This window comes from Drosophila mauritiana, chromosome 2R, assembly GCF_004382145.1.
Source record: "Drosophila mauritiana strain mau12 chromosome 2R, ASM438214v1, whole genome shotgun sequence".
Taxonomy (NCBI): domain Eukaryota; kingdom Metazoa; phylum Arthropoda; class Insecta; order Diptera; family Drosophilidae; genus Drosophila; species Drosophila mauritiana.
In genome coordinates, this window is record NC_046668.1 from 9,914,848 (window position 1) to 9,928,168 (window position 13,321).

General features: G+C 43.8%; 1 protein-coding gene across 1 annotated transcript in view; it reads left to right on the forward strand.

The window, feature by feature from the left end:
• Nucleotides 1-363: 363 nt before the first annotated feature.
• LOC117136525 (homeobox protein invected) overlaps nt 364-13,321 on the forward strand; it is a 31,472-nt gene continuing 18,514 nt past the window's right edge. Inside the window, exon 1 of the mRNA XM_033297470.1 lies at nt 364-1,936. Coding sequence (XP_033153361.1) covers nt 643-1,936 — 1,294 coding nt within the window. The 5' untranslated portion in view covers nt 364-642. The remainder of the gene's footprint in view (nt 1,937-13,321) is intronic.

A 13,321-nucleotide genomic window follows, 5' to 3' on the forward strand; every position in this document is an offset into this window, starting at 1 on the left:
TGAAGAAGGAGGAGGAGGGCGAGAGCAGCCTACATAGAGTGAGATTTACGACTTAAATGCTGCAGCGCATAATCAAAACGACAAGGCGCAGATGGAAATGGAGTGGAGTTCTTATCCCTATTTTCCTTCTTTTTCGCTTTTTTCTTTTTGCGGCGACGACGCACTTAATTAACAAATATACAAACACTTAACATAACCTCAACTGACAGGCGGCAGAACGTGCGCGCGAGCGGGACAACAGTAGGGCACGCCCCACAGCCGCTGATTGGATGTTCGAAAAGCCAGAGCGGGACGGAGAGTGGGAGAGAGCGTGTGCGAGAGAGAGTTCTCTTTTTTGAATCGGCTCTCAGCTGCAGCCGTCTCGCTTTGCTATTCAGTTCGCGAGAGAATCAGTTGGTCGGCGGTTCGTAACAGCGCACGTTACGTTTTTAACGGACGAGCGGATTAACGTCGGTATCGACAAGTTTATCACCCAACCCAAAAACCAATTGTCAATCGAAGACGATAGCGCGGCGTATTTGCCAATCGAAGTGATATCTTTGGGCTGTGGTTAATGTTTTTAATGCTTTCTGGCTGCCCTGAAATGCCGTCGGCTTTTGGTCCCCGTGAACTTTCGAGCTGAAGACCTAAGCCCTCAAACTGATGTCCACCTTGGCCAGCACTCGACCGCCCCCGCTCAAGCTGACTATTCCTTCCTTGGAGGAGGCAGAGAACCACGCGCAGGAGAGGAGAGCGGGCGGAGGTGGCCAGGAAGTGGGTAAAATGCATCCGGATTGCTTGCCCTTGCCGCTTGTCCAGCCGGGCAACTCGCCCCAGGTGCGGGAGGAGGAGGAGGACGAGCAGACGGAGTGCGAGGAGCAGCTGAACATAGAGGATGAAGAGGCCGAGGAGGAGCACGATCTGGACCTGGAGGATCCAGCCAGCTGCTGCAGTGAGAATAGTGTCTTGAGTGTGGGTCAGGAGCAATCGGAGGCAGCACAGGCGGCGCTATCCGCTCAAGCTCAGGCCAGGCAGAGGCTTTTGATCAGCCAAATCTACCGACCGTCGGCTTTCAGCAGCACCGCTACCACTGTTTTGCCGCCCAGCGAAGGTCCGCCCTTCTCACCCGAAGATCTCCTGCAACTGCCCCCCTCCACTGGAACCTTTCAGGAGGAGTTCCTGCGGAAGTCCCAGCTGTACGCCGAGGAGCTGATGAAGCAGCAGATGCATCTAATGGCCGCCGCCAGGGTGAACGCACTCACGGCAGCGGCGGCGGGAAAACAGCTGCAAATGGCAATGGCGGCGGCGGCGGTGGCCACCGTGCCCAGCGGTCAGGATGCACTGGCTCAGCTGACGGCCACGGCATTGGGTCTGGGACCCGGTGGAGCGGTGCATCCCCATCAGCAGTTGCTACTGCAAAGGGATCAAGTCCACCACCATCATCACATGCAGAATCACCTGAATAACAATGAGAATCTGCACGAAAGGGCACTCAAATTCAGCATAGACAATATCCTGAAGGCGGACTTCGGTTCCAGATTGCCCAAGATTGGTGCTTTAAGTGGCAATATCGGCGGTGGCAGTGTAAGTGGCAGCAGTACTGGCAGCAGTAAAAATTCTGGAACTACCAATGGCAACAGATCTCCCCTCAAGGCGCCCAAAAAGTCAGGAAAGCCTCTGAATCTGGCTCAAAGTAACGCCGCCGCCAATTCGAGCTTGAGCTTCTCCAGCTCGCTGGCGAATATCTGCAGCAACAGCAACGATTCCAATAGCACCGCCACCAGCAGCAGCACCACCAACACCTCGGGGGCACCAGTGGATCTGGTCAAGTCGCCACCACCGGCGGCAGGAGCGGGTGCCACAGGAGCATCTGGTAAATCCGGCGAGGATTCCGGCACTCCCATCGTTTGGCCAGCGTGGGTCTACTGCACCCGCTACAGCGATCGCCCCAGCTCAGGTGAGTCCATGTCTCTTTAAAAATTGTGCTTCAGTTATGTAAGTTGTCTAGCAAAAAATTAGTATAAAATTATAATGAAATAATATTGTATATTTCTACGTTTAACGTGCTTTCTATGAACTTTGCCAATGAAAATAAAGTTTAGAGAATTACGAATTAGTGTTTTGAATACTAATTTTCGTATGTACATGACCCGATAGTTAAAGCTTGAAAGAAAGCTTTTAGTTTCAACTTGTATATAATTCGATTGGTTTCTAATTAGTCGTGTGACTTATAAAGAACCTTATGTTCTAAGATCGCTTTTAACAACCGACGGTCCAGCACCATGCCTCCAGTATGGCATCATGAAATTACTTGCATATGTTTTTATGGATACTTCCTGCATTTTCTTACATCTTATGCTAAAGCAGTGCCCTGCTAGTCACTCACTCTTTCTCCAAACTCAAACACACTCGAGGAGACGAGCTGTTGAGTGGTGGCTCATAAAGCGGTTGTGCAAACAAGCGACAGACACCACAGAAGAGCCGGCGAACGGAGCCAAACCACAGCAACCCACAGCTCATTAGTTTGCCAACCACCGAAATGAAGTGAGTGCGAGCGAAAGGGAGGCGAACACTCACCCCGAAGTGAAGTGTCTGCTCGAGTGGTTTTCATGTCCTTATGGCTTATGTAACATAACTTAAGCTCATTATGCCGCTGCCCCCCACCCCCTCGTGTGTGTTTTTGTGTGTGCAGCACCACCCCAACCCGTCGAGAACAACCCCAAAACAATCTCCCAGCAATCATGGCACTCTCATGAATTTAGTTTATGCCACCGCAGGGAATTCGTAATCGTTTGCCTAATAATTTCATGGCTGAAATTTGGGGGGGAATCGAATGGGTGGGAGTACCCCATATGCTGGGCAGCTCATTTATGGGGTGGCTTATTGCTGTTTGAACAAGCAATTCGGATTCCTTGATAGTTTTTGGCTAATCCCCAGGAATCTCGGGTAAGTCCATGGATCATGTGGTTCAAGTGGCGAATGGAGAGTGATTTAGGCCACTTGATGGCAGTTATTTGGTTGAGGTGTTTACCTTTATTAGCTTGCTCTGCTAGTTTATGATATTATCGGTAATGAATTGCCAAAGGTTTACTTAATAGATTAAATGCTTTTTATCACAGATACTTGATATTCTAGCACAATATTAAAACGTTTAAGACCTTACTAGGCTGTGGTGTTTAACAGAGTAGTTGACAATGGCATTATTCAATTACAATATCAGCCTTAAATGGCCATATAATAACGAGAGTTAGTTCATCTTTAACGAGTTAAAGTTAATTGCTTTATTAAGTATCATTGAATGCAATTTGTAAGATTGCTCAGCTGTTTAGGCACTTACGACAGTTTTAGCCAATTATCCACACGTTTTATAGATCTAAATACACAGCTTGAAGAAAGTTGCGTTGAAATATCAGTAAATAATTGTAATTCACCCATCAAAAAAAAAACCCCTAATTCCCAATTACCCAACTTAGAAGCTTGGCCCAAATAAACTCGGATCCGAATAATTCCTTGGCAATTTACTCATTACGCTGATAGATGTCAAACCCATATTTATTTAGAGAGTTTTGGGGGAGTCTCGTTACTGAATCCCCAAAAAAACGAATACCAAGTGCATAAATCTACGCTTTTGGGTGGGTTTTGTCGCGCTCGCTAATTAACTCGAAACGATTTTGGTTGCTCCCCTCCCCACACAGGCCGTCTCTTTCGCTCTGCAGTCGCCCGTCTCACTCGCACCGGGGTTTTAAGGTGTGTTTATTGTTGTGGTGGCTTTTTCATTTTCTCAGTTTCATTTTTAGGTTTTTTTCCAGGCACTTTTTGTATAAATTTAGCGTGACTAAAACGAGATCTCGATCGCAGTGCGGTTCCATAATTTGAATGAATGTTGTAGGCGATGGCGTCGCTGGTCCTCCGATTCGGAATCGTTTTCGGAGTGGCTATATGCGCTATATGGGCTATATGTATGGAGTTGGCTTGTGGCTGCAGCTGCTATGGCAAACAATGATTTAGCGTGAGATTTGAGCGAGTCGGCTACAAAATCGGCGAATTAAAATGCCAGCTCGAATAAAAGTCATAAATTTGTTGCTTTTGAAAAATTACTGCTGCCGTTGTCGGGAAAAATATTCAAAGTTTTTATAATCCACAACAAAGGTGTTAATTTGACAAATTAATGCAACGTATTCCGTGTGCGCGTAGGCGATTAAAACAGTTGCCAAAAACGTACATTCGACAACAAATTAGTTAATTGCACTTAACGGCCATTTGTGGGCCATATGATATATGGCTAACATATGGGAAGCTGTCGGACTGCATATGTGCCGTCTATTTGTGCGCCATTTGCGATGCAGATTAATGGCATTGTATTAAAACCACAAAAAGCATTTGATAATCGATACAAGATTGCGATCAATCTCAATAATTGCCAGGCCATATTTTACGATTTTTATTGGAGCATAAGCCTGAGAGGGAGTGGCTCTATTTACTGCTTTGATGTAGCAATTAATTATGCTAGCTCTAACGGATTAATAAATGTGTACTCAATCCACTGATAAAAAGATGTGGTATGTTTTTTGCTTCATCTTAAACAAAAACCGCATTTGTAGAATAGGCCATAATTAACTTACAGTTCCATATACACAGTGTGCGCTTTTTTGTGCCTCTCTTAGGCAAAAACGTAGTAACTTTATATAAAAAGTTCCCTTTTTGAGGTGTATCATTAAAACTCAGCTAAAAAATGGCAAACCCACTATATTTAATTACGGGTTACATAGCCTTATTTCAGATAAAAAGTTTACTTCTGTATCTCCCTTAAAACTGAGTTACAAAATAGTGGGTAAAAAATGTGAATGATCAGTCATATGTTTGCCTATTCATTACACATTTGTGTGCCCAACTCCGCCCACATCTGTTTTTACTGACCTAGGTTTTACTTGACTCTTTAGTTTCCTTCTACAAGATAGACATTTCTGCATGGAAACACTCGGTTGGGAGCAGATACTCACCTCTTCCTTCCAAGAACCCCCATCCTGACCTTTGCCTGCCGTTGGTAGGCAATTTTCGCATTTGTCCGGCACTTTGAGCTCATTTAACCAGTAGCCGAGACAGCGACAAGCGGGAAAATTAAGCGGGAAAGGGGCCAGCGGGAAAACGGGAGCGACAGCGATCGCCACTGAACCATTAAGTAATTTTCAATTTGCGCAGAAGACGCTTTCCGAGCAGCCAGAGAAACAGAAACAACAACAATGACAACATAAACAAACGAATTTCAATTACACCGTCCTGCAATTACCCCCCCCCCCCCCCCTTTCCAGAAAAGCCTCCGATTTTCTCATCTCCGTGCTCTTGCCGTTGGAAAATTGCTGGAAAAGTTTCTTTGGCTGCGCTGCCTTTGCATGTTCTAAATGGGAAATTTACTTAGGAAATTGCTCTAAACAAAAGGGGGTGAAGGGGCTGGGAGGAGCAGGTCCAATTCGGTTTTTTATCAGCAAAATGGTATGAGTGTTTTTCTGACACTTTAGTAAGTGGCAGTACCTCTTTCATTTCTATCAAAACGATTTAGTTAGTTAAGCTTAAATAACGTTTCGCGTGGTGCTTGTCAGTACTGTTCCTATTTAAATTTAAGTGGCGCCCCCGGGTTCGCAGAAGTGATTTTGCATATGAACAGAATTATTTGTGTAGACACATAGAACGTTCAATTAAAACTTAATTTGGTAATGTTTTTTCCATCCATAAACCTGCACTATACGCCCTATATTTTTGAAATTATGCAATTGGGCCAATTTGATACCGAATTATGGCCTGAAATTATTATTGGCAACCATCAAAGAACTCAATCAATGATAGGAGCACGTAAAGTTCCTTAGCCAAAACGATTTAACGTCTGAAGTGCGCAATTTGCGTTGGAAACGCAACAACAGAACCAAGAACACCGTTGTTTATGACCCAAATGCATTCATAAATATGCGAGGCTGTCACGTCATATGATAATCACGATATCCAGAGCCTCAAGAGAACTGGGGTTCGCTTTTCCCACTCCCTTTGGCCGCCAAATTGAGCCATTGAGGAAAATACTTACCGGCCTATGTGCTAGCCGCATTCCTGGCAAACACTTTAAGAAAGCTCTATCCGTGGCTAGTGAGTGGTTAGATAGGTGAAAACTATTAAACGAGCGCACTTTAAGCGCTCACTCAATCACTTTTTGGTGCTACGTCGGAGAGGCTTATGTGGGTCAAAAGCAATCCCATCCCAGGAAGGAGCTATGCCATGGAAAGAACTAAAGTTGGTTAATGGATAGGTCCAGCTGAGATATCTTATTACTTATTCAAAGTTCATATCACAGATGGTATTTGGGATGGGTACAAAGAACAACCTTATGAAATGTGTCAAAAATGCTAACTAATTAGGAAATGGTATTGTCTTATGTTGCTTAAGTGATTATAAAATCATTTATAAACAAGTTTGACTTACGCACTTTTGTTTGAAGACGCATTTTCCTGCCGTGTAGGATGGGTGTTAGGTAGAAAAGGCAATGGCAATCAACTGCGGCGATTTATGAAGTGACAAAAATTAATTTCAACTGTTAACTTATCGCACAACCAACAAGCAACACACAACAACAACATAACAATAACAACAACGAACTGCGGCAACAACTGTAACAGCAACTACAACAACAACTAGTAGCGCCTTTTAAGGCTTTGGCAACTGCAACTGCCGCAACTGGAAAAGCAGCCATGCGCCTTGGTAATAAAACTGTCAGACCCGCAGCCCCAATCACCCCATGCCCCTTGCCCCGCCATATATATGTACAAATATATATGTATTTTTTTAAACCTGCGGCACGATAACAGCGGCAGCAGCGAAAAATGTCGTTTAAACTGTGACTGGACTGCTGACCGCATTTGGTTAATGTGAACTGAAACTGCTGCTGCTGCTGCGGACAGTTGCATTTTCCGCTCAACAGTTAATATGGCCTCAAATTGGGCATCGGCCAGGCATTTTGTAATTGTTTTCGTATACCCTGACCTAGAGCGAAGAAGTGGGGTATATTAGGCAGGGCAAATGTTTTGGCTAGAACCATTTAGGATTGAAATTGATATATAACCCTAAATATAAAGTTTTTACTTTATTGCATTTATGGCTATTCTGCTAAGCCAACTAGGTATTTTGTCTGATCATTAAGCTCGAATTATCACAGTCCGTTTTCAATTAGTAGATTACTTTCTTGGCGCACTTCGTCACTACGCGTAGTGCAGTTGCAGTAATCTTTGCATCCCAATGTCCCTTTATTTAAATAAGATCAATAAGATAATCAGCTGAATAATAAATTAATTTAATTTAACTTAATTTTACCAATCAAGCTAGGAACAGTTATAATCACCTGACAGTTAGGGTGTTAAATCTCTGTTATCCAACTTGCCCCAACCTTCTCAGGTTCGCCCAATTTCACACTCAATAGACTGCGACCTGCTTATCTATCATTTGACTTGAACTCCGTCGAACAGCAACAACGTCCAACGAAAAGACAAAAGAGAAATATTAAAAATTCAGAAATTTCAATTTCGTATGTAACACAAACCTCAAGATCACAACAATCAAGACTCAACGACGGGCTTAGGCCCAAAAGACCACCCAAGCTGGCCGAAAAGCAAAAGCCGAAACGATCAAAAAAAAAAAAAAAACCAAAGGCGAAACCTAACAAAAATGTTGAATTGAAATGAAATAAAAGACAAGTTTCCGCATTTGGGTTTGGGATTTCATATTGTATAACTTGGGCATGGCATATAAAAATCATTTTTATAACTTCATTTGTGTTAATTTGAAAACGAGGCAACAGCGACGCGTCGTGGGGTGTGGAGATATTTACAGCTGTCAAAATATTTTCTACAAGCAAATGACTTCATTCATCAGGCAAATAATATTTCGAGATACGTGGGAGGTTCGGCAATGGGGCAGGGTCTCCCTTTTGGCATTCGGGCAGGCAGTCAATCAGTCAATCACTAGCAACCAAATATGCATCAGCCAAAACAAACAAACAAATAATCCCCATAAGCCCCATTATTATGACTGCAGGCTGTGGCGTATATATGTATATATATATAAATATTGGGCTACAATGATAATTTAAATCGAGAACTCTGGGCTTCTATCGCAATCTAATTAAGCTTGACGGCCGACACACACACGAACTGTTGCTTTTGCTTAATCGATTATTTATTGCTCACACTCGAAATCGACTTCGGTATTCTGTCACTAATAATGAGCTTATAAGCCCAAGCGATTCAAGTTGTGGTCTCATGTCTACCTACTCGATATACGATTTGAATATTTCAATAGATCGCCGATCTGATCAAGAACCATTTGCGGCCGGCCAGCCTTAATTGAACTCATTTTTCAGTTCGGTAGCTGGCACTATTTTCATGTTACGATCGCTTGTTAGAACTTATCATTTAATTGATTAGAAAGTTTAAGGGAGTAGCTGGGGATTACAGTGAAGTCAAAGTGTGGTACGAGAAAAATGGGGAGTGGCTTAAGTAAGTATAGGATTTCTCAACAAGTTTAATTATTACCCTTTATATATACTCAAATTAAATTGTAAGTTGTACTATGAAGTAACCAACTTATTAGAGCTATAAAGTAGGACTAAAGTGCGGAAGGCCTTACTATAATTGAATACATAGCTATACTAAACATCGATCAATTGTAAGTAAGTTTTCCCCCAAGCCACTCATTTAACCCATTCCCCACTATAATCGCTGGACCTTTGGTGTTAATTGAAGCACATAACTCGCACCCAAGCTGGGTTTATGCCTCCGATGATCGTTGGAGATTGGTGCCAAGGGCTTTTCGTGTGGGGAAATTTTGGGGACTTCCTTTGACAGCTCTCGGAGGGCCGGGAAGATGTTGATGTGGATGTCATACCGCTTGACATGTCTGCAGGGATCGCTTTGATTATTTTATGTCAGTCAGTCACGACAGATATCCAAGTTGGGGCATCGAAGTGCGTGTGTGTGGTCAGCCGCATTTGTCAAGTTTAATTGGGAAGCGAGTTGGGTTCCCCGGGTTTCACTTTTCCCCAACCAAAGCCAAACACACAAAAAATGAAACAATCCAAAAGAGATACTTTGCATGCCCAGCGAGCCGCCGATGCTTCCCTTTATTTCAGACATATGTTTGGCGTCGGCGTCTTGGACGTCGTCTTATTGTTTGTTTATTACTTGTTTCGCTTTAATTACTTGTTCGTGATGATGACGACGACGACGATGATGAGATGGAGCTGGAGATGGGCCCGCAGAGAAATCGGATAGTCACACTTATTGGAATTACTGCTTCATTATCATCTCTAAAGAGTTTTGGCCAACTCTGGAGTGTTAGTGGGAAAACAAAAGGCAGCGCACGTACAGAAAACTGGTTCACCGATGGAGCCGAGTGGAGTGGAGCAGCCCCAGCCATCAGCCGTCGAGTGTTGGGTAAATAATCAGTTTCGTTAGTTACTCCGCGGATAATTGAGAGATTCTAGCATCGTTCCAGGAAGCCTCGGCAAAAAAGCGCAAAGGCGCCAGAGGGGGCTGGGCTGTAAGAGGGGAAGGCAATGTCAACTGGGGATCAGCTATTGTCTAACTTTTGATCTATATACGGTGGAGGCTCAACTCTGCAGCTGAGTCACAGCAAGGGAAAGGAGGATCGAACGACGGAGTGGCCGGAGTGGGGAAGCCACTTTGGGGCCCCGTCGCCCGCGTCCGCAATCCACATCCAAGTTGTTGTTCAGCGAGCCAAGTTCTCGGACCACCCAAGTTGACAGCGAACACGAACAACGCTTAAGCTTGTCCTGTACTCGCAGACCAACAGCAAGATACTCTGCAGATGGAGATGGAGCTGCAGATGGAGCTGAGACCGGAGTTGGGGCTTCGGATGGAGCCAGCGAGGCTGCTGCCTCACATTTTGGCCAAGCGGACTGACGACGTCGTTCCAGTGCATACAAATAAATTTTATTAAGCAGTTAGAAACAAGCCTTAATGAAATGCACCACGAGCAGACAGTCCGATGTCTGATGGGATAGGATGGGATGGGATGGCATGGGATCGGATGGGAGATGGGTGCGTGAGAATGTGATAAACGAATGGAAATGCCAGGAGGAAGTGGAAGGACCAATTAGCGGATGTACGGGAAATTAAAGCAGATGTAAGTTTCAAGTTTTGAAGGTTAAGACATATATTTACAATGGGTTGAATAGGAATTTTCTTAAAAACAGTTTTATATTCAGGAGATATTTATTGTAAAGTCATCTGATTAGTGGTGAAGATTACATTATTTACAATAAATGACTATATTCGATAGCCAAAAACGATACATTACATATCATTCACCCATCTCTAATTACATTGATCCTGAGCAACGATGGTTGCGTACAATGATGATCTGTTTGCCGATCTGATCGGCAAGTCTAAGCCGACGGGATTCGATTGGGGAGCAGATCCGATCAGGTTAACCAGTAGCCGCGATCAGTTGGACACAGTGGAGCTACTCAATTTGCCGGCCTTGCCAATGGCTGATGTACGCCAGATTCCCCATTTATCCATTCTCGATTCTCCGACTCGTGATCGTCGCGATCTTCGAGCAGCCACAGCCACAACATCCACTCATCATCGGTTGACTGGGATCGCCGATTGCCGTTGGCCGCTGCCGGTTTCATTGCGATTTATGTGCGTAATAATTGTGACAATCACAACAAATGCGAATCCGACTCCGGACTCGCTGACAATCGATGATAATGACGATGCTGATGATCGCAGGAGGCAGCTTTATGATCGCTTTTGTCATCATTACTGCCCCGGTGGCCGACGCGAGTTCATCTCGGGTAATTAAATTGCATTTCCCAGTGAATTTATGCGCGATGGGGGGAAAGTTTGTAGGAATTTTGTTGCGATGTAATAAATTTGCAAAAGTAGGCTTGTAGGTAAGCTGATGAATCAGCTAAATAAGAAATGGTCAACGGAAAGTAAACCGATTTCGCAAAGACCAGAATTTTCAATTATTCTTTTCTAATTGAGGATGCTATGGATAAGATATAGTATTGCCATTGTTAAATGTTTGGTTAATATTCATATTGCCTAGTCCCCCAATAAATCCACTAACCGATATCGTGTTATGAGTCCATCCATTAGCGACAAATTATCGCACTCCGTTGGACTTCACTCAACCTCAAAAGATACGCAAACTTGGTGTGCGTGGAAACTCAATTGGCCGAGATCGAGATCGGTTAAACTGCTTCAATTGCTTCGGGGGCACTCGCAAATAGCCACCGATTTGGTTTTATTTTTGGTTTTCCTCTATGCTCAACAAAAAAAAATGTGTAAAAACAAAAGAAACAGTGTCAATAAGATTGATGGCTCGAAGCCTTAGCCAGTGCCAGCTGACGAGTGTCCACCACGAGCTCATAGATAGCTGCATTCAAAACTGGCTCGCAGTGAGAACGAGTATCTCTGTGCGTCCGAGTATCCGAGTATCTGAGTATCTGAGTATCTTTGTATCTGGGCATCCGTGTGTGGCTGTGCGCCACTTAAGTTCGGTGTCAGTCAGCTAGCGGGGTCTTGAAGACCCGACTTTTGGAGGGGGGCTCGGGTATGGATAGCACGATGATGTGGGGACCACACACATTGCAAATGTTGATTGCCGACTTGACTGACACTTTTTGATAAGTTGATTAAAACGTATTTCTGTCTGAGATACGTATTGTGCCGCCTTGGAGTGCATTGACATTGAGTCGCTTTGATTGAGAGTGAGCGAAAGAATGAATGGGCTCTGGAATTCGTAATCTCTGTGAGTCATTACCGATCGCGGTCAATTCCGATCACCGGCTGTGCTCTTGGCCGCTCTTGGCCAAATCCCACATTTCCCAGAACAACAACTACATACTTGAGGCGGTAATTAACGCGCTCGCGATTAAAATCGCCTGGCAAACGCGCCACGAAATTGCTTAATTAGAAACAAAAATGGGTTCAACTCGACTTCAGATCGATTAATTTGTTGCTCTTTTACGTTTGCGTTTACTCTACGAATTTGTTATTTAATTGTCTGCGGGTCGAGGGCCTTCAACATCGATTAATTGTCCGACAACTGCAACAACCATTTCGATACCATTTTGATTCGAAGCCGATCGGCCGAACGATTTAATTGCCATTTTAAAGGTTAAATTATTTTGTAGCTAATGCCCACATTTGGTATTGATTAATTGCAATTGACTCTATGCCAAAATTGGCTACTGGTTTCCGATCCGACGTTCTGATTCAATTCGATTCGATTCGATTCAACTCGATCCACTACGAAATCGAGACTCAATTCGCAATTGAGCAACGAAATCGAAACCACAATGGAATGCTGAATGAAAACGGTAGGGTATTTACTCGGACTTATGTGTGATGATTGTGGCTAAATGGAGTGACAAGTGGTCGGAAATCTGTCCAAAGCAGTAGTTAAGTACAGTAAATTACTTATGAGATACATCTTCCAAATATATGGACAAAAATAAATATTTAAAGTGCCTTAATGCTTTTCGAGCTTAAATTCTATATACGATTTATAGTCACTTAATAATAAGATATTTCATAAGCTGTTATATATTTAGTATAGTTAAAGTTCACTGTATCCGAAGTTCACTGTACATATAAAGGGCCCCCCATCTGATTCATTGCTCAATATGACCAAATTCCAGAATTGACAAAAAGTAAAAATTCGATCGGATCGATGGGACCCCGACTCAATCAGAAGAATGTTCTCCATTAACAAGTTGTCCCCAGGAGCCACTTCCTTATCCCGATGTGGTGGTGCCGCAAAACATCTGCTGGATGTGTCCGGCCTTGCCTTGATTTCGACATCTGTGGGGAGCATCCGAGTATTTGCATTTAAACATCGTAATCATATTTCCAGCTCTTATGCTTTATTATTCGCAGTTAGTTTTTCTGTCAATTTGGATGATGATTGAACTGCCGGTGATTGAAACATTTCATTACCGAGGCCGTTGAAGTTCCCTGCCCGTCGTTTTTTCGGTGCCCTGGATTTAAATAATTGGATATGCGTGTGGTAGAGTGCTGCAGATTTGGGCTCCAACTGACGACGTTCAATCTGCATTCGAGTTGACGTTGATCTTAGTTCCTGTCCGATTTCCTCTGGCGCCTGATCCACCGTTCCCTCTTCACAGGGGATCCGCTCTGCAGCTGCCTATGGCGGCTATGGCAATGGGTATGGGAATACTCCAAGATGCAAAAAAAAATCCACCTTGGGGTTACTTCTGCGGTTAATTTCTGCTTGACTAAACGATTTGCCATTCATTTGCAAGGCAGAAAGC